This window comes from Penicillium samsonianum (genome assembly GCF_028829775.1).
Source record: "Penicillium samsonianum strain IBT 33392 chromosome Unknown utg000007l_segment0_segment0, whole genome shotgun sequence".
Taxonomy (NCBI): domain Eukaryota; kingdom Fungi; phylum Ascomycota; class Eurotiomycetes; order Eurotiales; family Aspergillaceae; genus Penicillium; species Penicillium samsonianum.
In genome coordinates this window covers 4501815-4528009 of record NW_026643265.1, presented here as the reverse complement: position 1 = coordinate 4528009, position 26195 = coordinate 4501815, and the positions used below count along the sequence as shown (strand labels likewise).

Here is a 26195-nt window from a genome sequence, read left to right as displayed (position 1 = left end):
GAACAGAAACAAGATATCACTGTTTCTTGTCTGTGTGTTGATCCACTAGGGCTCGGCCCGTGAGATAAATGTATCTGGGAAGCAGATGTAATCGCGATCCATTCGTCATAGGCTCGACCCTAGAACTTGACGAATAGAATCCAAGACCTTGGGTGGTCTAATGCATTCTCAATATATCGATGCATGGCTGGCTAGGTGCTGCATGAAGCGGTGTGCATTTATTTACAGGAAAACTTAAATCCCACCCATTTTGTCACTAGTTCTGACGTATTAAGTGAGGTTGGTCAGTTAGTGTTTCAATATTTGAGATAGATCGTTCGACATATTAATCAACCCCATTATTTTAGCCATCGAGTACTCCGTACTGTACCTCAAGTTCCCGCCCCAGCCTATTATTGTAACTTCAAGACAGGACTCCGTACATTGTGATCATTTACTCTCTGTCCATATCTATAGTCTCACTATTCTGAAATTCGAATGGCTGGTCAGGCTCTCTATCCTAATGTGATGGGTCACACGGCTGCATGCACCTCATCTTAGCTGCAAATATGCATGCACCCGAAATCGGACTTCACTGTCATCAGAAAGAATCTGGGCATGAGATCCAATAAAGGACTGCTTGAACCTGTTCTATATTCTGCCCGTAGACCCACCTGAGGCCCCTTCGTACGATTTTCCAGCTTTACATCCACCCTTTGATCCTGCATATTTCCATTTACCCATGAAGGCGGGCATTGTAGATTCAATTCGCATGGATTCATCATGATATGGGACTATTATAATGGCAAGACCCTATTCATCACCGGGGGCACGGGTTTCATTGGAACTGCGCTTCTGTGCCGACTTTTGAGTCAGTCGTCTCCGAAACGAGTATATGTGCTATGTCGGGGTGGCTCCGAGTAAGTGACCAAATACATGTAGGTCATGTCAACATACCACTTACTGACCTGGATGACCAGCAAAGCGAAAGCAAAATGGTCCGGCATGCTTCCTCCGTCTGCCGCACAAATCCTCACCCAAAACGAGCGGATGACTATCCTTGACGGCGAATTGGGAAATACAGCGACAATGAATTTATCAGAAGAGACACTACAGATGCTGAAACGGACGGTGCACATTGTCTTCCACGTCGCATCATCAGCCCAACTACAAAGTTCTCTGCGAGAGTTAGCGTATACTGTACTGGCACCAAGCATATGTCTCACACAATATGCCCTAAAATTCCCCAACCTCGAACGCTTCGTATTTTTCTCTACTGCATATGCCAACGCCCATCTATGGAAAGCCCAGGAATCAACTGATGTATCAGTTGACGAGAGAATATATCCCCTCGGCAGGGAGGAGGAAGATTACTACAAGATTGCACTTGAAGCATGGAGCGCAGTACAGAAAACCGGCTCATCCGACGAATACGACGCCCATGATTTCCCATGGCCATACGCATACGCCAAACATCTGGCTGAACGATTAGTCCTGCAGAAGGCAGCCGAGCGTAACAAAATGGATAAAGTCCTAATCATCAGACCGTCTGTCCTCGGACCAGCCGATAAGTTCCCATACCCCGGGTTCGCGACCTCAGACGGAGCCCCCTCGACTGCCTGTGCAGCAGCGTACATGTTACATCCAGGTCGACGAATCAAGCTCTCAACACGATTTGAAAATCCAAATCAAGAATCCACGATCGACGAGGTACCGGTTGATGTGGTAGTGGATCGAACACTGGTCCATGTGGCGCTGGGAACGAGTGGATGCATCCATGCAGTTAGTGGGGAACAGGGCCGGTTATCGACTGAGGAATGGTGGCGTGCGTTCAAGAAAGAGAGACGACTGCCCTGGAATGCGAGGCCCTCTTGGACTTCTGACGACTGGCATTCTCCTAATCTCCACCAAATGGCTCGGCGGTTCAAGATTATTGGTACTTCGTTTGCGTTCTCGCAGGAGCGGACTGTTAAGGCTGCAGAGAAGCTAGGCGCCGAGGAGAAAGAGAATCTTCAGTTGTTTGCTGATCGGTCGAAGCCTTACTCTCTACATTTGAGACGACATCATATTCATCATCAGGCTGTCGAGGTGGCTAAGAAGAAGAAATGGCCTGTGTGCTATGCTAGGCTGTTTTGTCGGAAGGGAAAGCCTGCGGCACACCTAGATAAGAATGTAAAGGCTAGAGCATAAATTTAGTGGTTGGGTGTGCGGTGCATCGCAATTGTAGGGCGGAATCCTTAAGGTAGCTTTCTTTTTATTAACACTATAAGTTCTTTAGAAATCACAAGCTTCAAAGATGACGGAACATCAATTCCTAATTTACAATAATAAGTTCACTTGCAAACATCGAAATCACGTTTGAGTATCCCCCTCCCTGAACAGATAGCGACGCTGCGTTATTAATCCAGTTCAAATCATGCTCATTAAGCTGGACTTCTAAGTTCTTCTCCAATTCCTTTCCTTGAATAAGTCTGAGAAAGGCATCACGCCGCAGAAACAGAACCACCATCGATCCATCCAACGAGTCACCTCGGACTCGCTGAACACTTGTATGCAACCGAGCATAGCAGTTCGCCAGCCGAACTCATAGCCCTTCACTTTGACCTCAATACCCTCTCGGGCAAGCCAGTCTGCAGCTTTCCCATCGTCTCAAAGTTTCCAACGGTAAAGTATGCAATATCAGGTTTCTCATTGTTGCTCAAATACCCAGCGCTTCGAGGAATGACTATGGCCCAGGCAACCAGTCTGGAGGTTGCAGTAATAAATATGAGGGCAGCGCTTCCACAGGCGCCAACAAGGTCGAATATAGCCGAAATTCCGCAAAGGACAATGAAACCGAGTCCATTAGCTATCCTTGAACTCATAAAATTGTCTATTTTAGTTCCCAGGGACCGTCGCGGCTGACAAAACTGAAACTGGTAGACAAGCAAGATTTGCTGGCGAAGTTTTGGGGTCTCATCTGACCCATTGTTTCGTGGTTTCTCTTGGGGGTTAGGGGTGACATGGCTATCCGAAACAGGGAGAGAAAGCTTAAGTATCACCCCTGTTTGGCCCCTAAGATGCCCAAGAGCGAAATCTTCAATTGCTGCACTTGCTGCACCATTTGCGCAGTGGAATTCGGATTCCCAATTGACGTCCCATACTGTTCGAGCCGAGCCTCCTCTGACGCTCGGGTAATAAAACCCAAGTTTGATAGCCACTAAGGATGGGGGAGCTGTTTGGTGAAAGAGGACAACAATATGTAAGAAATGTAAATGCATGTGAGAATATCAAAGACCAAAGACCGAGTATAAACGTGGATATAGATCTAACCTTGGCACCCACGGATTAGCGCCCCATGCACGGACCACTCGATCGACCGCGGGGGAAAAAGAAATTCTTCGCCGCTACCAAGTCACAGGCCTAACCAACTCATCATGGCACCGACGGCGTGTTTCAACTGCAAAGAGGCGCGAGCCGTCATTATCCGGCCTAAGAATAGGCACAAACTATGCCGTGCTTGTTTCATCAATATTTTCGAGACCGAAGTACACGAAACCATCATTGGCGCGAACCTCTTCTTCCCCGGCGAGCGAGTAGCGATCGGAGCCAGCGGTGGAAAAGACAGCACAGTACTAGCAGCCGTACTTAAAACCCTCAACGAGCGATATAACTACGGACTGGACCTATGTCTACTGTCAATCGACGAGGGCATCCGCGGCTATCGCGATGACAGTCTCGAGACCGTGAAGCGCAACGCCGTGCAATACGAGATGCCGCTTGATATCCTTGGATACAGCGAGCTATACGGCTGGACGATGGATCAGGTGGTGGAACAAGTGGGCAAGAAGGGTAACTGCACGTACTGCGGTGTGTTCCGTCGGCAGGCGCTCGACCGAGGCGCCGCCCGCTTGGACATCAAGCACGTTGTCACGGGCCACAATGCGGACGATGTTGCGGAGACTGTTATGATGAATCTCCTGCGTGGTGATCTGCCCCGTCTGTCGCGCGGTACTAGCATCGTCACTAGCTCCGATGCTTCGGACATCAAGCGCAGCAAGCCTCTCAAGTACGCTTACGAAAAGGAGATCGTTCTCTACGCCCACCACCGTCAGCTCGACTATTTCACTACTGAATGTATCTACTCGCCTGAGGCATTCCGCGGTAGTGCGCGTACCCTGATCAAAGATCTTGAGAAGATTCGTCCCAGTTCGATCCTCGATATTGTCAAGAGTGGCGAGGACATGGCCGCGCTTGTGCCGGTGGAAGTCCGGGGTGTTGGAAAATCCAAGCAGTCCGGTGCGGAGGAGGAATCGGCTGGTGGCTGTGGTAGTCAAAATGGCCGAACCAGTGGAGGGGAGATGGCTGCAATGGAGAAGCAGCTCACTGAGAACGACGAGGCCGAGTCGCTCGAGACCGAAATCAAGCTTCCTAACGGCTCACGCGTGAAGGCGAATCGCGGCCCGACCGGTAAAGCGGTCAAGGCGCAGACTATCAAACACTGCGAACGCTGTAACTACATTTCCAGCCAGCGGATTTGTAAAGCGTGCACGCTGCTCGACGGTCTCAACCGCAACCGACCCAAGACTGCGATCGAAGTTGGTGTTAGCATGGAAGACGAAGAAAGCAGTTCAACTTTGATGAGACAAATGGAGCGCGCCCAGCTCAGTGCTACCTGAAGAGTCAATCAGGGAAGCACTCTATTCAAAAGCCCAACCTTCAGCGCCAGCGTCCTCGCGGCTCTGGGCCATCTCCACCATGACCCTTTTGCCAGGCCGCCACCTCTGCAACACAATAACACCCAGTGTCAACATCAGGTGTCCATTCTCGGTGCCCCAAACACTGTGCGGCAACCCATGTGGTTCGCAATGAACAAGTTTTCAGATCCAGGAGGATCTCAATATCAGATACCCCAAGTTACGATTAGAACCTCAGTCCAAATGCCTCTTTATCCAGAGTCAATACATAGCATAGAGAAAGTCAAAAAACAACAAGTTCATGTTACTTGGCAATGCTCTCTATTTTATTTTATACATAAACCATAGTATACAAATCCCAAAAAATAAACAATGACAACGCCATTCCATGGAATACATGCATCCCAGCAAAACCACACTATCTACACAGACAACTTCCAACCAAGCCTATCCCAACCCGCCTCTTCCGTAGAATCCGAATGCAGATCGTATCCACAATCAACAATCCACAGACAGAACAAGACGAACCAAGCAAAGCCAAGAAATACCGAGCAAAGCAATACTAACAACCCTGCTCTGCTCAGCCAAACCGCACCAGCTTATAGCCTCGCAATCCCTCACAAATTCAACCCATCTACTCCTTCCCCTCAGGAACATGCAACTCAGGCAAATCAAACCCAACCCGTCTCGCCGTAAGCCGAATCTTCTCCTCCTCATCCATACTCATACCGGGGTTATAGCGCTCGAGAAGCTCAGAGTAGACGCGCTGGGCGCGGGCATACTGCGCAAACTGATCTGCTTCTTGGACGCGGAGGGTGCGGTCCTCTTCTGTTTTCGGGATTGAGAAGGGGAGAGCATTGGACTGGGATTCCGGTTGCAATGGAGATGTGGCCGGTGATGAGCGAAAGATCGCGCGTACGCGTTGGTGGAGTGGGGAGGGTGTTGCGAGGTGGCGGCGTGGGAGTTCGCGGAGGATGGCGCGGTAGGTTGAGCGCGCTTGGATTTTTGTGGACATTTTTTTGAGGGCCTGGGATTCAGGGATTTGTGGTTTTATGTGGGTTTGATTGGGGTGGTTTTGAGACCCTGGTGCACCGGGGGATTGCAGGTAAGTTTGTATTGGGTCTTGGAGCTGGTCGGAGGTTGAGATAGCCGGGTGGATAGATTTCACGTGATTTGAAATGTATGCGGCGTCCGCTATTTAGTGCTACTAGTTTCAACGCTACTAGTATCTCAGGGATTTATAACTGTTCAATGTTGTTTGTTATATGGCTACGATTCTATTTCATGGATGGAGGAGACAAGGGAATAAATACATAAACATGTCAATATATACCAGGGTAGGAATCTGCTATCTGCAAGACAGTCAATGACTATCACTACCCACACCTCAGCACGCATATGTACAAAATGCCGTAACGGTGCTATTTTTTTTCCCACGATGTATCACCGTTTACAAGCGTCATATCGACCCCCACGGGGGACCAAGTTCATAACGAAAAGCAGGCAAAAGACAACAACAGTATTTATCAATCATATAGGGGCGTAGCGACATGAGAAGGAAGAAAAGTGGAGGGAAGGGGTAAGGTAGGGTGGATAGAGTAGGGGGGATAGGTAGGAAGGTAGGTAGGAGTGAAGGTGTTAGATGAGATGTTTGTGTGGGAGGGCAGCCTCAATTCGTGTTGAGGTTGACGGAGATGAGTGTCCCGGGTTGTCAGAGTGGCCGAAGAATCGACTGGGTTTAAGAGCGCAACCAGCCGAACTTCCTTCGTCCCTCAGCTCCCGTAGACGGTTCGACGTGCAAGCTACGAGCATACAAGTCCTAAATAATGTTAATGAGAAGAACAATGATTCACGATATTGGAGACCTTACCTCTTCGTCTCCAGAGAGCTTCGAGTCCAGGATCAGTCGCTCAACATCCCCGAACTTCTGAGCCTGGGGATGAGGGGTCTTCTGGCTTCGTTGGATGCCGAGAACAACCTCACCCATGACCTCGAATTTCTTCCAGTTGATGCGAGATTTGTTCTCGCCGACGAATGTCTTGTTGCCTTCTTCGGCAGAGACAAGGTCACGACGGTGGAGAGGTAGGAATGGGATTCGCTCTGAGAACGAATTCTCCCAGGCGAGGCGGTAGGCAAAGTGGCTTCGTTGGGTGCTCATCAGAATGACCAAACGCATAAACTCTTTCTGAACTGGGATGGGGATCAGGTCTCGAGTTTGCGTGAGGCGGTGGACGGGGGTGCCGTTGATGGCGGCAATTACGGCACCCAAGGAGTTGTAGTTGTTTTGGCGTCGGAGTTTCTGGCAGGTGTTAGTTGCTGCTGACCTCATAGTAAATGAATTGAGAAAACCTACCACTGCGATGTTCATGAACTTCTCTAGCGCCTGCGATCTATGCTTAGGCTTATCGCGCAACAGAATCAAGCTGGCTACGAAGAAGGCCAGATGATTGAATTGCTTGATCATCCGATTGACATTCGTCAAGCTCTTGATCTTATCCTTGTCTATGCCCGAGAGGCTGACATGACGCACAAGATCACGCGGCCGGAATGAGTTGTACATGATCCAGTCAACCCTCGTCAGTTCTCGTGCGAACTCTTCGTCTGGGGTATCCATGAAAAGCCGCCACTGGAGTTTGCCAAGTAAAGTCTTATGTGTTAATTCAAGACGTAAAGCCTGTTTTTGGGCTGCATCGAGGCTTAACAATGTGAATGACTGGCTGGTAGTGCTGTTGGATTTGTCGGTAGTCGAGGTGACTGAAAGAGTGCCCGAGAGTCGTGATGTCGAGTCATGCGGGCCACTACTGAGATCCAGAGCACTCATACTATAGATAGGATCTTGTTCTTCTTCGGTGTCGTAAGTGGTAGTGCCAGAGCTAGCACCAGTGAGAGCCGCTGCTGGAGAACTTCGGCCGGAGTTGTCGAAGAATGTCTCAACCAATTGGGACTCCTCGGAATCACTGTCACCCCCATATGCCCAGCCAACATCATCATCTTCTGCATTCGTGTCTAATTGTGACCCGATCTCCTTGGCGGCGAACATGTAGAAATGGCTCTTTTCGAGTATAGCGACAAATTCAATGATCCGTTTGCGAAGTTTGGGATGAGCGAAATCCCCAGGATAGTCCGAGGCCCATTGAGCCATGACATCGAGTAATCGCAGTTGATCCGCCATGCGGGCCAGCTGATCCTCGTTGCCCATCTCATTTCGCTCGAATCGGCTTATCAAGGCACCTAGAAGACTTGCAGGAGCGGCAAACTTTCGGTACAGACATAGGAATATAGAACGGAACTTTTGGTCTTGTTTCGACATCGGCAAGGAAATCAAACGATCGACTAGCTCGTCGAACGATAGACCCGTCTCTGCACTCGAGTTGCTCTCGCTGCTCGGCTTTGGGCGCACAACTGCGCCAGGGCTCGGGGGCCGGCTCTGTTCATCGTCTCCCTCGTCGTCCATGTTTAAGAAACTGTTGAAAGCGTCTGATCCTCCACTGTGTCGCCACGCGGTATGCAATCGTTGCTGACGGCTATCGTGGTTGGGGGAGTTTAGTTCTTGTGTTGACGGTCTGCGGGTATTTAAACGCGCTCCGGATGGCGGAGTTTGCGGTCGCACCGGTTGCGAATTACTCCGGGCATAACGGTGGGGACTGGACGTATGCTGCAAGTGGTTTCCATCGGTTGCGACACGGTTCTCACCATCCCCGTCGACACATTGATCTGAGGCCGTTTGTGTGCCGCCGGCGGCTGTGAACACGGCTGAGGGGTTTTCGGAGTTGGAACGGGTATGGTGCCAATCGTGCGAGGATTTGATCCTCGGTGAAGCAAGAGGAATATTAGAATTATTGGAGAGATCTAAGAGAGAAAGGGAGGGGTTAGTTTTTAGGGGAAAACCAAAGAAGAGTTCTATGGGGAAAGACAAGGTAGCGAACGCTCCTACCGCGACCCACCTTCGCCCGCTTCCGTTTGGGGGGGTCAAGGCACAACTTCCAACTTGACAATGGTTTTGTAGGAAGAAAGAAGAAAGAAAAAGGGAAAAAGGAAAAAAAAAAAAGAAAGGCAAAATTGCTCACCTTCTCGAGTGGAAATCACTGCCCCCAAAACCAACGCTATACACATGCGTTGAGATCGAGGCGATGAAAACGATGTTCGATAGATCTCGTATCGGTCATGGATCGCATCCACTTCGCTGTCTTCCAAAGGTTCAGGATTGACATCACATTTGCAGGCAACCTGCAAGAAAGGAAGATCCGAAGCAGCCAATGAGTCTAAATTCCGGGAAAATCAGCCTACTAGGTACATCCCGGTTATTAGACAAAAACCTACCAATGAGGTTCGTTGTTAAGGAGAGTCGATCCGGCTTGGTGGCATCATGTAGAACCAGGACCCCGTCAATGACTGGCGATTTGTCGTGCCCTGCACGCGGCCAGATGATTTTCTTGTCCTGGTCGAATTGAACGTGGGTCAAGTCGACTTCCATCAGATGCACAATATAGACCGATCCGTTCAATGACATTTTCTTCTTGTTCATAGGGGAGGCAGGCGGGTTCTTCATATCCAGCGCACATTTAACAAAGCTGGTCTTGCCGGCGTTTTCTTCGCCGGCAACTGCAATGGTCACTTCGGGGAAGCCGCTCTTGGTGGGTTCCTATAGAGGGGGAAAAGAAACCGTCAGCAATTGAAGCTCCCTGTACACCGAAGCCATAAACCACTCAGAGTCCCGGGTCAATTCAAGACGTACCACCTCCTGCTGACTGAATCGTGTGCGCTTGATCGCCTCGCCCGTAATTGGCGACCCTTCATCTTCCTCCAGCAATGTGTGTTCGATTTTCGTCCCCGATCCTGACTTCCGCACCACATCGAGTTTGTAAAGGTCCCCCGCCGGGGCTGAAGAAGTTCGACCTCCCATGCCTGGTCGTTGTGAAGCTGTAGCGGGCATTGCTTGAGCTCTGTCGCTGTGAGCTCTTTCTCGGCGAGATTGCTGCGAGATCATGACGGAAGCGGTCGGCAACTCTCGAGGCCACGGAATGGATCGGTGTGACAGCGCTCCGATTACTGTGTAAATTCAGAGAACGGGCACTGCAGCGCATCCATCGTCGGGACAGATCAAGTTCGGTTGAGCAGCGAGGCAGCCATCCGAGATGATCAGAATTGCTCGGGGAGTTGACTTGAAAACTACCCTAATTACCGGGAGCTGCGTCGGATATCTTGGTCTTGGCGGTAACGGGGAAGATAAAGCAAACAGAATATGGACAGATCACAAATATTGGGGGATGAAATTGGTTTGAGATCCTCTTTTTTTTAAAATGGGATTCTCGCATTTCATTGGAAGCCCAAAAGATCTTCGTGTTCATGAAAGCGGCTCAGCTGAACCCGACACATGGTAATCTCCAAGGTCTCAAAATGAGTGGCTACTAGAACCGAGGCTGGGTCTAGTAGGACGATCTCGCTTAGTCGACAGGTCTACGATGTTGCATTATTTCTTAATTGGTATTTGTTGCTTGACTGGAGCTGCAGGAGCTGCCTCGCCGCGTGTCCTAAGCTCTCGGAAACAAAGGGCTGTTTGTCTTTGCCTACAAAGTAGGCCCTCTACGGAGTACAGAGTACTGCTCATCTGCTGCCTTGAGATGCTCCATGTGACTTGTCAGAAACATGCAGATTCCGAGTTTTCAGTACTTTGGTACTTTTCCCACCGAAAATTTCGGTCTTTGGAGTTCTGGGCCGTTGGCATATGCTCCGCTTTATTGGGGGCGCTAAAAGCGCCGCTAATCTAACACTATGTAAGACTTCGGCTTCTGGTCTTGGCTCGCATGGTAACGTTGTATGTGGTGCGATATTGCACTTGATGAGCCCGAGCACCCTAGGGCCAATGCACATCGCTTTGATCTACCCGTGGACAGGTGGACCGGCAAATGTGCTTGTCAGCAGCTCCAAGAGCCGATGGTAGTATGCAATAGAGAATCATATAGAGAACCAAGGACGCCGAATATTCCTAGGTTGTATAAGGCTGACTATGGCTGAAGCTGTCAGATCTGACAGCTACTCTATTGGAACAGTGAAGGTAGATCAAAAAGCCCCACCATCTCGTATAATCGATATGTCTCACTTACACGGACTCAGCATATAAATGTGGTGCAATCAAGTTATATGTGCCGACCGTCCAACTCGTATGCGGTTGTTTTTTTTGGCAGAAGAAAATAGAGATGACTCAGGCTGAGTCGCTGCCCTTCTTGACAAGCGCCATAAACCGCATGAAAGCCTCGGCCGCCTGGCCAGTCTCCGTCCCTTCCTCACAATCCTGCCTCAGCTTGCGGACTCTGCCCAGGCCGCGGTTGAAGCCTTTCTCGGACGTCCATGGGCCACGGCTACGAGGAGTGAGCCCTCCCCGACCTCGCCCGCGACCGCGGCCACGCCCTCGTGCCGGGGCTGTGTAGGATTCAACCCATTCTTCTTCCAGTGTCGATTGGAACATATCTTGTAGCTGACTGCGGAGTTCGGGGTGCTGACTGAGAAGCTCTTTCATCTCCGCCGATGCCGCCACTGCTGCGGGGGAGATCGCGGGAGCCTTGGTGCCAGTTGGCTCTGTAGGTTCAGGGCCGCTGGTATCGTTCTCGGGTGTGGGATCGACATCGGGCGCCGGGGTGTTACTCAGTTCCTCATTCGATGGTCCTTTCGGAGCACAGTATATCTTATGTGACTGGGTGCATGCAAGCGAGCAACTAAATCAATAACACTTAGCAACTGGTCCACGTATGGATAGGGATGGAATCGTAATCCAGTCAGTACCTCATCAGAGCGCATGTGGGACAGCGATATTTTGAGGGCTCTAAAGAGCAAACCTCACAGGAACCAGGCATTGTGTCGATTTCCCAATGAATCCATCAGCTGCACAGCGATCAAACTTGCTCCTTCATTTTTCACTGGTCCACGTCCTGCTCGAGAATGATGCAGGAAAAGGCCAGGGAAGTTGAGCTACCCGATTTGCATGATTTGCATGAAAATCTAAGAAGCTCGGGTCATCTATTTCTGCCTCAGGCACCAAATATATACAGAACACGCGTGACAAGAAATTCCATAAATAGGTGACGTGCTGTATATTTAGGTCGAATGGCTGCACAATATATGCTAAAAGCGCAAAGGGGATGTCAAATTTTCGCCCCGGGACCTGGTTGGAGCCTGATCGTCCACGTCCAAAATCCCACCCCTGTCAAGTGTGACGAAACAGAGCCAGAATGCATGCGATACATCAAGAGCCACGTTCACACGGTATATGCAAGGGATCCTGTTTTTATCCACCACTCGGAAAACCAAAGCATGGCATGCGTACAATGGCCGCGACAGCCACTTGCGGGGATATAAACCCGGCCATACTAGGTGGATCCTGGTCTCCCCTCAATTCGATGTCAACCCTGGACGCGAATGTATTTGGTTGCAACATTGGAAACTGCTAGTTGCCTTTTAGCTGATGTGTCCACGGGTTGATTCATGACTTGCCGAGATCATGTCGGCGCCCACCAATTTGTTGCGAGCAGCCCTAATTACTAGATGCCCCCATCCCACAAATATGCAAAGCGTGATTGCTGCACTGGGTTACTTTTTATTTAATAGGGTAAGGGACTCGGTAAGGTACCTTGTTTCTCTTGCTACCCTTCTTAAGCCATCACAGCCTACTGGATCCAACCCATCAGTGAAGCCCTGACGGCTCCACGTATTATATCTCGTTTGCTCAATGATCTGTTCCACCGCTGCAAGTACCATCCAGGTAACACTACAAGCAACCTGGGCTACCAATGCAGCCACCTCTCTCAGATCCATATTTCTTGCAAAGCGGAATCAGGATTGCCTGGCAAAAGAAATCACAAAGTCGGCGCCTACTGCTGCTGTCCGGGGATTCTGGGCTGATCACCGGTCTATCAGTTGTGTGATGGGATAGGAAAGCGGAGCTCTGCATATAAGTATATCTATCCACTATGGAAAAGAGAGAGAACTCCCTGGCCTGAACTAGCGCATGATCGGTCCACTGAAGAGCGCTTGTTATATTGTTGGCTATCCTTGAAGGATGAAGTCATCCTTGTGTTTATGAAATGCGAGAGAAGATTGGTACAGCGTGGTCTTGTCCCAGTCAGTTCCTCTTTTTGTATTGGGGTCTATCATTGCATAGCACAAGCCTTCAAACATTGAAGGTTGTTTTCGGACGCTGTCGAGTTTCCTTTTTGGGCAGGGCTGGATCACAGCCGTTATACCGGCGACTTGCATTCTATTTGGCCAAACTACTCCTAATAATTGTAGCTGATGTGAGGCGAAGTTCCATACTTCATTGTTCTTCTGTCATGAGACTTCGGAAATTTCACGTTTCTAAAAGACAGCCTTTGCTACGAGGCGAATAGGCAAGCTTACTTCCTGATTGCGAGTAAGGAGGCAATTAATGATGATTCTCTATCTGAATGTAGAATCAGTCACAAAATTTCGGTTCGATATGATTTCGGATGACAATTGACCATAAACTACTGGTTTCTCAACCTCCGACAGTCGGCACATCCATAGTTGTAATTGTGCAAAACATCTCTTCTCATTGGTCGAGAAACTGTCTTCATTTGTCATCCGGCTATGATCTCAGATCACGTGAAATCAAATTGCGTCAGAGCGGGAGCCGAAGAGACCCTCGAATGTTTTTTCTACAATTCACCTGTTATCAACTATCTTTGCACAGTTGATTCTATAACATAATGTCTTTAAGCACTCCATCTACAACAATGTTCCGCCGCGCTCTGCTGAGCAGCCGTCTGGCCACTCCCGTCGAGTGCTCCGCCCGAACAATCAGACCTGCGTTCGCACGCTACAGATATGTGTCCAGCGCAGCCCGACTCCCGACCCTCACAGCATCAGAGACCCGTCGCCGACCAACAGTGCAACCGCACCAGCAGCCCGCCTCACTGGGTGGAGTTAACGGCCTCTCGCCAACCAGCAAGCGCACCATCTTCATCCAGACCGAGAACACCCCCAACCCCGATGTAAGTTCTCAGAGCTCAGTTATCTCATATTGACAAAAGAAACCGAACTAACCTCTCATTTCCGATAATTTAGGCCTTGAAATTCATCCCTAACCACCGCGTCCTCCCGGAGGGCTTCCCCAGCACATTCCTCGAGTACATGTCACCACGATCAACCCTCGCCCCGCCACACCCATCCCCGCTCGCCGCTAAACTGCTCGATGTCGAAGGCGTCACATCCGTCTTCTACGGCACAGACTTCATCACAGTGACGAAAGGCAGCGACGCAAACTGGGCGCACATCAAGCCGGAAGTCTTCAGCATCATCACGCAAGCTGTGACATCCGGCGAGACGATCGTGACGACGATCGAGGGTGCCGTCGACGGCCAGCAGGAGAGTGGCGAGGATTCGCTCTCTTTTAACGAGGATGATGACGAGGTTGTTAGCATGATCAAGGAATTGCTCGAGACTCGCATTCGCCCTGCTATCCAAGAAGACGGTGGTGATATCGAATTGAAAGGGTTTGAGGATGGTATCGTTATGCTGAAGCTGCGTGGTGCTTGCCGGACATGCGACTCCAGCACTGTTACGCTGAAGAATGGTATTGAGTCTATGCTTATGCACTATGTATGTCCCTCCCCGCCTTCCCGTTCCTTTGGTTTTGACATATGGGCTGTTTGCTGACTTTGTTTTTAGATTGAGGAGGTCAAGGGTGTTGAGCAGGCTATGGATGAGGAGGAGATTATTTCCATGCATGAGTTCTCCAAGTTTGAGGAGAAGCTGCGCCAGCAGAAAGGCGCTGCTGCTACGGCTGGTGCGCCCTTGGATAGTGCGCCGTAAAATAGATCATTTGGGAGCATATATCTTGTACATTAGTTCTTGAAAGGGAGGATAAATTTTGAGTAATTGGATTACATTACAACTTCCAGAAATCGTTATTACCACTTCGCTATTTAGAACTCATCCGGAATATTAAGATTCCCGATAGCTCTACAAAACAGTACTGTACAAATATAAATTACATTATGTGTCTGGTTTGTATGAGGGATCGATCTATGGCGGCTTCTATGGAAATGTAAACTACCTACATTCATGGAAGTACTCCGGCTCTGTTCCAAAGCCGGTTGTCCCCAGTCTTTCATCCATTCCGAGTGCAATACTTGTTGAGCCGTCGCTCTTTTGTCCGGCCGATAGACCAGCATCGACCGAAGCATCACCTTAATCGCCCTCCTTTCTTCTCCCGTCATAGTCTCTAGGCCCGTCTCAGCCCGCGGCTCTTGTATAGAGTATTCAAACCTCTGTCCCAAGGCCCTGCGCGCAGATATCCCTGGCTTCAAATTCAATTCGCCTTCTTCGTTGAACCAATCCAGTCTTCTACTCCACTTTTCCCACCACTCCGGAGGTAAGATGCCAAGGACCTCAGACTTGCTCTGCGATAACGCGGTCTGCAGTTGGGAAGAACGCCTCAAACAATGGGCGGTACCCAGCAATCTCCCAGATGGTACAGGCAAGTGACCAGATGTCTGACGCAAAGGAGAGCGGCTCGTCCGAGAATCTGGCTTCAGGTGGCTGGAGGAGAGGGAGGGTCTTCGAGGAGAATTTGGGTGATATATGTGGGTTGAAAGATTCTCCGAAATCGCTAAGGATGATTCTCTCGCTAAAATCAATGTCCTCGCTGCGGACACCAAACTAGCCGGGAATAAACACTTGAGTGGGTACGCCATTCGTGAATGGCTTTCCGTCGAGACGGACAATGGCCTCTGGTTCTGGCTTTCTGAATTTTTCGTACAGCTCCGATGTGGAGAGATGATCTATCGCTTTAGGAAACTGGACTAAGATATTGCCTAAATGAAGGTTTGATAATTGTTGTCAGCTAGGCATCCAGTTAAACTCATCTATAAGCATTACATACCGTCATATACAATGTGTTCACTATAAAGAAATGCGACTCCATGAATAAGCTGAGCGACAATCGACTGCGCGACCTTGGGTCGGAAAAGTCCGAAGGTTGAAGCCTCTTTGGCATCAAACAAACTCATCAGTGCAGGCGGAGTGACGATACACTTATGCTTGCCATTAGGACCTGCAATCCAAAATTCGTCGATGAGGGGTGGGATAAATCCTTTTCCAGATCTAGATAGCGTGTTCCCAAGAGAAGTTATAAGACTAGCATCAGCAGTGATCACCTTCACTGCCACATATCGGGCCTTTCGGAAATCACGGGCTAGCCATATGGTTGAGTATCCTCCATACCCAAGCTTATCAATCACTCGATAGCGGGCATTATCTAATTCATCGCCGATCTGTAGAGGATGATATGAATCCTCCGGGGCGGTATCTATCTAGGTCTTCGACGTCTTCAATCAGCCTATACTGAGAGATGCTAGCTCTTCTATTCGGCGTAGAAGATTCGTTGGATTGAGCTGTATCCCGGCGTATGTCATCTGGCTTCCCGGTGGTGAGTGTGGACGTCGATCTTGTTTTTTGGACAAGGAATTGATTCGATACAAAACTGCATGACTGTCTAGGGAATCGCCATGAGTCCATGCGAGTGTGTAAGAATCTGCAGTAGCATCCAGCATAACGGCAAGTGTCACGCGTAGACACCTGGGCAAGGAGCTGTGGTTCGTTGTGTGCCACGGTTTTAGCTTTGAGCAACCAATTAGTGGGTCCTCATTTCAACCCTGGAAGCTCCCCACCTTTGACCTCGGGACCACTTGGCCTTCCGCTTTGCTTTGCATGCTACTAGTCTAAATGATTGGTCATCCAAGACATTTATTTGAGTGTGACGACATACTACATACTAGTAGTGGTATGTACAATTAACTGGTATTCCATAATACAAGACAGGTGTATCAATTGACCAATTCCAAAGAGTACGCGGTAGTACTATCCTAGCTTGGCGTGTCTTGGCTTTAGGGGTTGAGAAACAATCGAAGAATGTATATACATTCTAAGGTTGGACATCGTACTATGTAGTTGATGACTGATTTCCAGAAGTGCTATAATACATATATGTAACCATAGTGGAAACATTGCCTTACCCCTAGGAGCCAAATTGCGGGGTATACCACTCTAGGAAAAGAAAATAAAAGGAAGAGGACAGAGGACAGCTTTCCAAATGCACTTCATAGCGGAACGTAACAATAGCGCGTACACTAGCAAACAACTAAAATGAGCCATAAGCTAATGGTTAGATGTTGCAGCTAAACCCGGTCGGATGCCCGGAGCAGGATATGATTCGTCCTAACAGTTACAGATGAACCTTGGAAATTGATGGAGTCCCAATTGACAGTAGTTATCATATATTGCACAAGGATGTGGAATCCATCCACTGAGGGGTTGAGGGGCAAAAGAGTCACGTTGACAATATCATTATCGTACTACATTACTGTGTGGCACAGAGCTGTTCAACGGTCCAGGCGCATTGCCCGAGGATATCGAGACGTGAGAGAGGATTGTGGGTCTTGGCTGGGGGGGATGTGAATCCCCGCAAAAATAGGATATTAGAGGGGTAAAAGGTTGAAGCTCATTTTATATTAGAGGGGGGTATGAAGTGTCAGAAATGCATATCAATCCGGGGTAAAAGTGGGAGGGAGGTCTGGCCCAAGTGTGCGACCCGAGGGCCGTGCGAGGGTTTTCTTACTATTAGAGTATACAAGATGATATATAGATACAATATTATATATGTATTGTAGTGTTTTATAATATGTACTCGGTCTTCCAAGGTAAAGTGCCAACCACAACCCCAGATGATCGGCTTATTTCTCCAAGGGACCCGCCGGTTCTGGATGGGGGCCTACGCCACTTGGTCTAAACCTATGGAGAGCTCCCTGTTCTTATGATCTTCTTATTTCATTTTATTCCATACATCTTTGTAGTGTTATTATATTTCATTTAATATCTTCTTCTTTATAATTTCCATGTCTCATCATAAATGAAAAGCCCACTAAAAAAAACCGACTAAAACGACCCAAAAATCGACTAAAAATCGAAGATCAAACCATAGTGGTCCGTGTCCTCCGGGGCAACGTTGCCAGATCCGTCACAGAAGTTACCCCAGGCTCTTTGCGTTCCCCCTCATCTTTTACATTTCCCCCCCCCCCTTCTCCTCCCACTTTCATCCCATCTATACACACACTCTTCTTCGATCGCAAGATGCGCCATCCTTAAGGGGATCAGCCTAGTCCCCCCGGCTTCCTTCACGTCATCTGTGATCACAGCTTCGATAACCCTCCGAGCGCATTCCATTTCCCAATAGACCGATCATCGAACATTCAGATTCAGCATCTTCGTTGACGCGCGCCTCATCTCATCCCCGCAAATAAGGCACTTCTGCTGCTCGCCAGTCCTATCTATCTGACCTCTTCCATCGCCCTCGTTCCCCCGTTCGGGCACAGGAAGAACGACACAATCTTGACGAGACCTACGATTACCGTGCGCACCTTGCAAATAGACATTTGGAGAGAGGCGATTAGAGTGGTGAGTCGCGCAACATTTCTGTCGAGTTTCCCTTGTCCTGAACGCGACTGGGCTGATACATGGATAATTCTCCAGACACAATTGCGATCACGCGACTGCTTTTGATTTTCGACTCTCTTTTCTTCGTGGATACTATTTTGCTTGAGAGGTGTCCGGTGATCTACACGCGCCAGCTAGGCCAGCTAAAAGGATTCGCTCAAGTATTTGACGCCAACCTGAGGTACGTACGAGTCGAGTTCTCGGTCGCTTTGATTTCCTACATCTTGAGCAATGTGCGTCTCTCTGTGGCACTATCTGCCTGCATGACATTTTCATATTTCTCTTCTCTGTGGACATTTCTCTTCCCTTACTCTCCTTGCAATTGTCCTTACTTCATATCCATGTCCTTCGGTTTCGATTGCGCACAGCTGTCTCTTGACTGAGGGGGGGGTTTTTTATCATCCCCACTTCTGGACCCTCTCACAAGAGGGGCCGAGGATATGCATATTTACACAATCTCCGCTTTTATCTTGCGGCTCTCAGTCATGCCACACCTACATTTGCTTATATATTTGTTCATTTGTGCCTTTCCCCCCTTCTTTTGCTTTCCGGCTTCAATTTGGGAACAATCGCTGACTTCAATTTAGCCAGAGTTGAACATAACGCATTACCCAGTCATCCATCGTCCCTTCAAGAAGCAGAGATCGACCCTTTACTTCAACCTAATCGAGCGCGTGGAACAAAGACGGGTGCTTTATCGCGTGTGTTCATTTTCTTTTCTTAGGCCAAGAGACATCAATACAGTACAGCTCTGCCATTAACAAAGATCGTACAGGTTAGTGAACCACCTCTCATTCCTCCATGGCTTTGGGCTATTCCTTGATCAGACAGTCCCGCTCTCGTTGTGTTGCTTCACTGGGTGTCAAGTGGCGCTCACGGTGACACAGTCTGCAGGGAATAATCGCGTTTGTCACACATATTATACTGGGAATCCCATACTAACATTGCAACAGTGTTCCTCTTACAACAATGGCAGCGCCATCTAACAAATCGGCCCCGGTGGCTCAGTCATCTGCCCCACCCGCTGCGGCGACAGCGTCTGCCATCCTCGAGAAGACGCACCCAGGCGTGCGCCGTTCCACCCCAGACTCGGATGCATTGGCTTCCTCTGATGATGATGGAGACCATGGAGCGCCAGCCCAAAACATCATTCCTCCTACCACCAGGCCACCAGTCCGTCGCACCTCGTGGTTGAATGAAGTGCCTCTTTCCGCGCAGCGTAAACATTCGCTGCCTGGAGGGCACCTTTCTTCCTCCCCATCTAACCCTACAAGCCCCGCTAGTGATCAGGCACCATGGGCGACAGCTACGAGCCCTGGTCTTGCCGGATCTTTCAATTGGAATCAAGCTGGAGGAAGTTCATTTCCTTGGGGCACAGGCACAGGAATCTGGAACACTGAATCACGCAAGGAACCGCCTTCTCGCTTGGCAGAAATGGTACCCTCTCCGACCATGACCAACCCACCTCCTGCGGGCGGCAACATGACGGACGAAATGTTAAGCCCAATCACACGTACCATCTCTGGTGAATCGGCCATCCCATTCTCCATCCCGTTAGAACCAACTCTCAAAACCTATCGCTCTCAGTCATATTCTGTTGGTCAGATGGACCCTGAGTTCCTCAGCCTCGCTGCTAGCAAGCCCGGTGCAGCTCCTGCTGCCGGTGCACAATACCCAGGAAGTCGTTCTCGCGGTCCAGGCCAAATGTCTGCTGTTCAGCCTCGAGCATCACGTCCTAGTATGCTCGGTGAATTAGGACACGATACTGCAATGCTTGGTCGAGTCCGCGAGGATGATGATGGCGACGAGAGTCTCAACGGCTCGGAAAGCGAAATGAGCTACTCAGTGAGTCAGGCTCGGCAGATCGAGCAGCTGGCGCGCGAGAACGCACTATTACGGCAAGCAGCTGCGGCCGGTCAGATGGATAACAGATACCGCGAGCGAGCTGGATCAGCTGCATCAATCGGTGGTGCTCATTCACTGCATCGCATCCGAGGCGGTGTTCCAGATGGAGATTTGGTTGGAGAGGATCCAGGAGAACTACGTGATATTACCGGATACAACAACCTCCGCGGCAATTCTCGTCGCCGTTTCTCTGAGCATTTGGCGCACCCGGAAGCGCAATTCTCGTCCTTCACGCCCCCGCTGGAGAATCGTGCTCTGGATAATGTCCGCAAGGCTCATTGGCAAACGTCTCTAGGCTTTGGTGGCATGCCTGACATGCCTCAAAGTCGCCGACACTCTTTCGCTGAGATTCCGATGCGTCATGGCTCAATCGGTCCTGTGGACTCGCACACAACTGCTACTCCTCGCGCAACTATGGGAGACCGCGATGACGGATATGGTAACCTTAGTGACTATTCCAACCGTGAGTCTATTTACTTACTACATCTTTATCACTCAAAGCTAATATCTTCTGCAGAACCTTACTACTCCCGTGAGCAGACCTTGCGTGGAGATGGCTCCTCGGGTCTCCCGCCATCTCTCAGTCAATATGCGATGTCGAATGTATATGGTCGTCAGCCCGCATTGTCCCATGCTCATCAAAATCAGCTTCTGTACATTGTCGCCTTTAAATGCAGCCGCGCAGACGTTTTCTACATCCAAGAAGATACCGGTCTCCAGGTGAAAAATGGTGATCTAGTCATTGTGGAGGCAGATCGAGGAACAGATCTGGGCACCGTCATTCATGCAAACATATCGCTGCAGCAGGCTCGGGACTTAAAGCAGCATTACGCGGAAGAGCATTACAAGACCCTCATGATTTTCTCTAGACACGGTGGCCAGCCTGAGGGGTCCACCCTCACCAACCCCAACACGGGCTTGAACACTCGAAGTGCCACAGGTGGCATGGGTCCCCATGGTCCTCACAATGCGCAAGAACCCGCGACAGACATCAAACCAAAGCTCATCAAGCGGCTGGCACAGCAACATGAGATCCTCACTTTGCATGACAAGGAAGGAAACGAAGCCAAAGCCAAGCGGGTTTGCCAGCAGAAAGTGGTTGAGCACCGGCTTAATATGGAGATCCTCGATGCCGAGTTCCAAATGTAAGTCTACGTGATTTCGATTGCCACCCATGATGGTTGAAACTAATTGTTATGCAGGGATTGGAAAAAGCTTACGTTCTACTACTTTGCTGATTCGTACATCAACTTCAACTCCCTGGTGACTGACCTGTTCAAGATCTACAAGACTCGCATCTGGATGTCAGCTATCAACCCGGCCTCGTTTGTCACGCCCCCTACGCCTGGCCTGTCAGGTCCTGGCGCCATGCCCAACCCTCTTTATGGCCAGGAGCCAGACCATCGCCTCAAACTTGAGAGCAGGTCCTATGGTGGAGCGCGAGATCCTGTCGAACAAGGCCGAGAGATGCCAAACCCCGTGGGCATGCTCCGCACATCCTACGGAGAGTCCTACCAGCCCTTTTCTCAGCCATCCCGTCACTCTGAAGGTCCTCATTCAGATGCCTTTGCCCCACAGGTGCCATCCAGCTTTGGTCCTACAGATTCATTCGAATATCCCGGCAACATCGGCGGCTCCAATGGTAACATCATCGGCTCCAATGGTTCTTCCCGTGTGCACCCAGCGCAGGGCGAATGGACCAGCCGGTTCCAGGGCCTATCGCTCAACTCCTAAATCCCTTTTTCTTTCCTTTCCTTTCCTTCTCTCTATCCCTTCTCTCCTCCACCTATCTCTGTACAATCGTCTGCCTCTGCCCTCGTACCCTTTGCGTCCCGTCCCATGTTATGGGGCTTATCCTCGCGGTGAAAAGAGACTCCTTATGAACCTAGATTTGACCAGCTTTGCTGTTTTCTCCCTTGCTCTTTTCCAACCCAGATATCGCCACTTTGTTTATCTCGTCTTTTATCTTTTTTCCCTTTTCCTCAAAGAATGCTTTTCGCCGAAATGTGGACGCGGTTGCCGTCTTTTCTCTATGTTATGTTCAACCCGATCTCTGGTCTATCTTACTTTTTTTTTTGTGTCCCCGTTCCTCGCTTTTGCGAGGTTTCGAGGTCTTGTTCTCCTGTGCTACTGTTGTTAGAATCATACCCAGGGCTTGTTGCTCTACTGAACACATCCCCCGATTCTGTCGTTACCGTCCCTTCTTGCCATAGATCTGTTTCTGCGTGACGAATTATGTCTTCCATAATCAGAACTATCTCTATCTACAAATGGATGTGTGCGCGTTATTTGTGTTAATTGAAGTTTTGAAGTTAAGTTGAATCCTTGATTTGAGATTCTCTCGTGTTTGTTTTTTTGTATCCCGTTGATAATTTCTTAACTTACACAAGTTGTACACAGAATGGAAGATTTGAAGCTTACGGTTACTAGGGGGGGAATATAAAATGGGTTTCATACAGCTCCGACGGAGAGATTTGTGTCTTTCATTATGTCTTGTACTTCGCTTTCTTCGCTGTACCTTGTCCAGAATGAAATGCGAACGTTCTGTTTGATAGAGGAATGAACCATCGTCTAGGCTAATATCATAAGCCGTTGAAACGTCCTCCATCTTCTCTCTTCATAGTCGCCCTCGAGGGCTTGCAGAGATGACATGCATCACCTACGTAGATCCCTCGCCGGGGCCTGAATCGATCATCACGAGGCTGGCATGTTGAGGTTTCTCTCAATTCGGACTGAGCTCGCACCACGCATTTCCACCGTATGGACTGCCAGTAACCATGGATGCCGACACGCTGACCGACAATGGGCGAGAAATTTGGAAAGCCTCGTGGTGATCCAGCCCCGATGCCATCATGACCATCCCCCCAAGCCCGCAGCTAGCACAACTCGAAAATATCTCATAGCAAAGAGAACCAAAATCCGACTTGCTTCAGGACAGAAACACTACCACCACATCAGCACCACCTCCTATCAAACCGGGAAAAAAAAGAAAAGAAAAACTCACCTGAAGACCTCAAGCCCACTTATCATGTTTCCCACTAACCTTAACATCAAGCAAAACCTCATGAAAATTCCCCTCCCTCCTCCCCTTCCTCAACCTCCTAACCTCATCCTCATTCAAGTCCCTCCCAACAATCCCCTCAAGCTCCTTCTTACTAATCTTCTCATAAGCCTTACTCTCCTTGGAGGCGCGCAACTTCGGCTTAAACCTGGCCTGCATGCGCACGCGCACCGTCGTCTCAAACGAAATCGTATTCGCGTCTCCGCGGATCTCCACCCCAGCAGCTGCTTTGGAATTCTCTTTTATCGACAGGAAAGATTCGCCGTCGCCGCCGTGTGTTTGTAGAGAGAATGTCCCCGAGACTTCGGGGGAGGGGATTGCTAGGAAGGATTCGTAGTGGCTGACTGCTGAGGCGGTTGCGCTGAAGAGGCCGTGGGTGTCTGAGGAGAGGTATCTGTGTGGAGGGGGTTGTTAGTTGGATTGGATTGGGGGGAAAAGAAAAAATAATGGGAATGGGAATGGGGATTCGGGGAATATGGGTATTGGTATGCATATGCTGCAATCAAACGCAGTCTAATCCACTCACTTCCCATGATGACCCTTAAAACTAAACGACTCCGTCCCCGCCACCCGCGACGCAACCCAGACCTGTCGCACATCGTGCGGTTCCGCCGTGGCCGGGTCTCCCTCGACGAGGTTCTCGAGCTTGCTGGCAAAGACTTGGCCGTTGGCGTCACTGGCGACGCAGGTTGGGTTGTCTGAGGGTAGGACTAGGACTACTGGGCCGGCGATGTCGCTTGGGGACTCGGCGGAGACCCAGCTTTGGTCTTCTGGGTTGTCTTCCGGTTCGGGTTCGGTTTTGCGCGATTTAGGGGTTGGGGCTTCGTTGTCTGCGGTGCGGGTCTTGCGCTTCTTTGGCTTGTCGCCTTTGAATGTTAGGGGTTTGACCATTGTGCTGGTTTGGGGAATTGGTGGTTGTTGGAGCTTGGGTGGAGAGTTTGCGTAGGGCGTAGGGTGGGGAGAAGCCGGGCTTGGCTGCGATGACGGAGTATGCCGTTTCTTGTCTTCCTTTCCTCTATTTGTATCCTCTCATATTTTGTTAGTATAACCCCCTCTCAATATAATATCATAGATTATATTTGAGAATAAGATTATTAATCTCAAAAGTACCTTGGTCTAACAAGGTCCTCAATTTCAAGTACATATAAAGTCCAAGATGCCCCATAGTTCTAGGAAGAGAGTCAATTCTATTAACCATCCTCTATGAAAATGTACTTTGTATGATGCAATTCACAGTGAAATCCAGATCTAATCGAAGACGATGGCAGCCTTGATAGCGGTTTTGTTACGCATCGCCTCAAGACACTCCTCCCACTGCTCAATCTTGTACACCTTATTCACAATGCCATCGACCTTTACCTTTCCAGAGTCAAGATAGTCAACAGCCGCAGGGAACTTGTATGTCTCAGAGAAACTGCCGAGGATAGTGATCTCATCACCGACTGGAAGGAAATCAGCGAAGCACCCAAGAGAAAGCGACAAGAAAACTCACAGATCTTAGCCGGCGACCACGAGACCCGAACCTCACTCGAGTACACGCCGTACACCACCAACTTACCACCACGACGAACATAGTTAATCGAGTCCTCCAGAATTTTCTGGCTACCAGTGGCCTCAACAACAATATCGAATCCATATGGATTCTCAGCCTTGAGAGCATCGAATTGAGCCTTGGGACTCTCGCGCGACAGCTCAATGTACTTATCACCAGCACCAAGCTTCTGAGCCAAATCCATCTTCAAACCCCCAGGAGCAACAACAACGACATTGCAACCACCGTTCTGGCGCAACATCTGAGCCAATACCAGACCAGTAGGACCAGCACCGAAGATCAGCACGGACGAGCCCATCTTCGGGGCGATCTTGTCCAGACCATGGGCGGCGCAGGAGGCGGGCTCGAGGAGAGTCGCGTCAATGTCGGAGAGGTTCTTGATCTTGAAGACTCTGCCAGCTGAAAGGAAATCTCAGATCAGATTTGGGGGCTTGTTATAAGCTTTTGAGACCCTCTACTTACCAGGGTAGGCGCAGTACTCAGCAAATCCACCGTTCATCGTCACACCGTGAGCCTCAAAGTGCTCACAGAACAGCTCATCGCCACGACGGCAGTAGAAGCATGTTCCGCACAGCTCGGAGTTATCGGCGACGACTCGCTCGCCGATCTGGAAGTCTTTGACCTTGGGTCCAATGGCGGCGACTACGCCGACGGTCTCGTGGCCGGGGATCAGAGGGAACTATGGACTGTTAACACACCAATGCGGGGTGAGCGCTTGATATGGTGGAAAGACCATACCTTGGCAATGAATTCACCCTCGTGGATGTGCAAGTCAGTGCCACAGACACCACAGGCCTTGACCTTGATCTGATGAGGGTTTGCTTGGTCAGTCCGCTTCCCCACAAATTGATGGATGGCTTCATACCAGGACATCGTTCTCGCGGATCTCGGGCACAGGGACCTCAACGATCTTGTGCTTCTTGGGCTCTGAGTACTGCAGAGCCCGCATGGTCTTGGGGATTGAGATGGTCATGATTGAAGGTGGGATGTGGTATGTGGAGAGGAGGGGAAGGTTGATCAGATACCAAAATCTTTTGGAATGAAAAGAGGGGGAAGCAAGATGATCAAAGCAATATAAATAGCCTACGAAAGAGGGGCAAGCTTCTCTCGAACTGTTTCATCAAAGCGCCCCATGCATTGTTCAGACGTCTCCTTCGGACGAAGTATACAGATCAGTGTCACTTGCAATTCGATGTGGGTCGAGATCGGCGTCATTTTTGTACTTGCATTCGACTCCACTGGTATGGGGGATCGTTATCTATGTGATTTCTCATCTATTCAACTCTTCTTTATCTTCAAACATGGGGTTTGCGTTTACGTTTGCGCCAAGTGAGGTCGAATCGGGAGAACCCCGCGGAGCTCAGTGCAGGGGTCCATCTTGGGTTTCAGCAGTCATGGATCTTGTATAGGTCTTGATTGATCTTCAATGTGTCATTATTATTGCAACTATCACTTCAATGACTTCAATGGATCTCTTGAAGATATCGCAAATGGCCTGATTCACCATCCAAACGGC

At 49.6% G+C, this 26195-nt stretch overlaps 10 protein-coding genes across 10 annotated transcripts; 4 read left to right on the top strand and 6 right to left on the bottom strand.

Moving 5' to 3' along the window:
- Positions 1–762: 762 nt before the first annotated feature.
- N7471_012582 (uncharacterized protein) lies at positions 763–2169 on the top strand (the record flags this gene model as incomplete). Its single annotated transcript, XM_057285301.1, has 2 exons — positions 763–899; positions 960–2169. The coding sequence occupies 2 exons, from the start codon at positions 763–765 to the stop codon at positions 2167–2169; spliced, it is 1347 nt and encodes a 448-aa protein (XP_057131567.1).
- Positions 2170–3395: 1226 nt separating this feature from the next.
- On the top strand, positions 3396–4637 carry N7471_012581 (putative PP-loop ATPase superfamily protein; the record flags this gene model as incomplete). Its single annotated transcript, XM_057285300.1, has 1 exon — positions 3396–4637. One exon carries the CDS (start codon positions 3396–3398, stop codon positions 4635–4637), a length of 1242 nt encoding a protein of 413 aa, XP_057131566.1.
- Positions 4638–5289: 652 nt separating this feature from the next.
- N7471_012580 (LYR motif-containing protein) lies at positions 5290–5670 on the bottom strand (the record flags this gene model as incomplete). Its single annotated transcript, XM_057285299.1, has 1 exon — positions 5290–5670. One exon carries the CDS (start codon positions 5668–5670, stop codon positions 5290–5292), a length of 381 nt encoding a protein of 126 aa, XP_057131565.1.
- A 306-nt stretch (positions 5671–5976) lies between these two features.
- On the bottom strand, positions 5977–9642 carry N7471_012579 (putative Ras guanyl-nucleotide exchange factor RasGEF; the record flags this gene model as incomplete). Its single annotated transcript, XM_057285298.1, has 6 exons — positions 5977–6474; positions 6526–6954; positions 7009–8504; positions 8723–8917; positions 8976–9297; positions 9391–9642. The coding sequence occupies 6 exons, from the start codon at positions 9640–9642 to the stop codon at positions 6394–6396; spliced, it is 2775 nt and encodes a 924-aa protein (XP_057131564.1). The 3' UTR covers positions 5977–6393.
- Positions 9643–10857: 1215 nt separating this feature from the next.
- N7471_012578 (zinc finger HIT domain-containing protein) lies at positions 10858–11506 on the bottom strand (the record flags this gene model as incomplete). Its single annotated transcript, XM_057285297.1, has 2 exons — positions 10858–11368; positions 11436–11506. 2 exons carry the CDS (start codon positions 11504–11506, stop codon positions 10858–10860), a joined length of 582 nt encoding a protein of 193 aa, XP_057131563.1.
- Positions 11507–13310: 1804 nt separating this feature from the next.
- Positions 13311–14530, top strand: N7471_012577 (NifU family protein). Its single transcript, XM_057285296.1, has 3 exons — positions 13311–13660; positions 13734–14267; positions 14337–14530. Exons 1-3 carry the CDS (start codon positions 13376–13378, stop codon positions 14478–14480), a joined length of 963 nt encoding a protein of 320 aa, XP_057131562.1. The 5' UTR covers positions 13311–13375; the 3' UTR covers positions 14481–14530.
- A 133-nt stretch (positions 14531–14663) lies between these two features.
- On the bottom strand, positions 14664–16222 carry N7471_012576 (CMGC/SRPK protein kinase; the record flags this gene model as incomplete). The annotated part of the gene is given in 6 exon segments (XM_057285295.1): positions 14664–14693; positions 14729–15064; positions 15081–15329; positions 15348–15484; positions 15553–15978; positions 16015–16222. The coding sequence occupies 6 exon segments, from the start codon at positions 16220–16222 to the stop codon at positions 14664–14666; spliced, it is 1386 nt and encodes a 461-aa protein (XP_057131561.1).
- A 2908-nt stretch (positions 16223–19130) lies between these two features.
- N7471_012575 (PSP1 family protein) lies at positions 19131–21800 on the top strand (the record flags this gene model as incomplete). Its single annotated transcript, XM_057285294.1, has 3 exons — positions 19131–20529; positions 20584–21211; positions 21269–21800. 3 exons carry the CDS (start codon positions 19131–19133, stop codon positions 21798–21800), a joined length of 2559 nt encoding a protein of 852 aa, XP_057131560.1.
- Positions 21801–23079: 1279 nt separating this feature from the next.
- On the bottom strand, positions 23080–24018 carry N7471_012574 (uncharacterized protein; the record flags this gene model as incomplete). Its single annotated transcript, XM_057285293.1, has 2 exons — positions 23080–23521; positions 23654–24018. The coding sequence occupies 2 exons, from the start codon at positions 24016–24018 to the stop codon at positions 23080–23082; spliced, it is 807 nt and encodes a 268-aa protein (XP_057131559.1).
- A 357-nt stretch (positions 24019–24375) lies between these two features.
- On the bottom strand, positions 24376–25652 carry N7471_012573 (zinc-dependent alcohol dehydrogenase family protein; the record flags this gene model as incomplete). The annotated part of the gene is made up of 5 exons (XM_057285292.1): positions 24376–24569; positions 24620–25078; positions 25142–25358; positions 25418–25486; positions 25545–25652. The coding sequence occupies 5 exons, from the start codon at positions 25650–25652 to the stop codon at positions 24376–24378; spliced, it is 1047 nt and encodes a 348-aa protein (XP_057131558.1).
- Positions 25653–26195: the final 543 nt, after the last annotated feature.

What these genes read in the sequence shown, in the direction of transcription:
- N7471_012577 (XM_057285296.1), top strand. Translation starts at nt 13,376, where the DNA reads ATGTCTTTAAGCACTCCATCTACAACAATGTTCCGCCGCGCTCTGCTG. An exon ending in AGAACACCCCCAACCCCGAT is followed by an intron (nt 13,661 to 13,733) that starts GTAAGTTCTCAG and finishes CCGATAATTTAG; the next exon opens with GCCTTGAAATTCATCCCTAA. An exon ending in AGTCTATGCTTATGCACTAT is followed by an intron (nt 14,268 to 14,336) that starts GTATGTCCCTCC and finishes CTTTGTTTTTAG; the next exon opens with ATTGAGGAGGTCAAGGGTGT.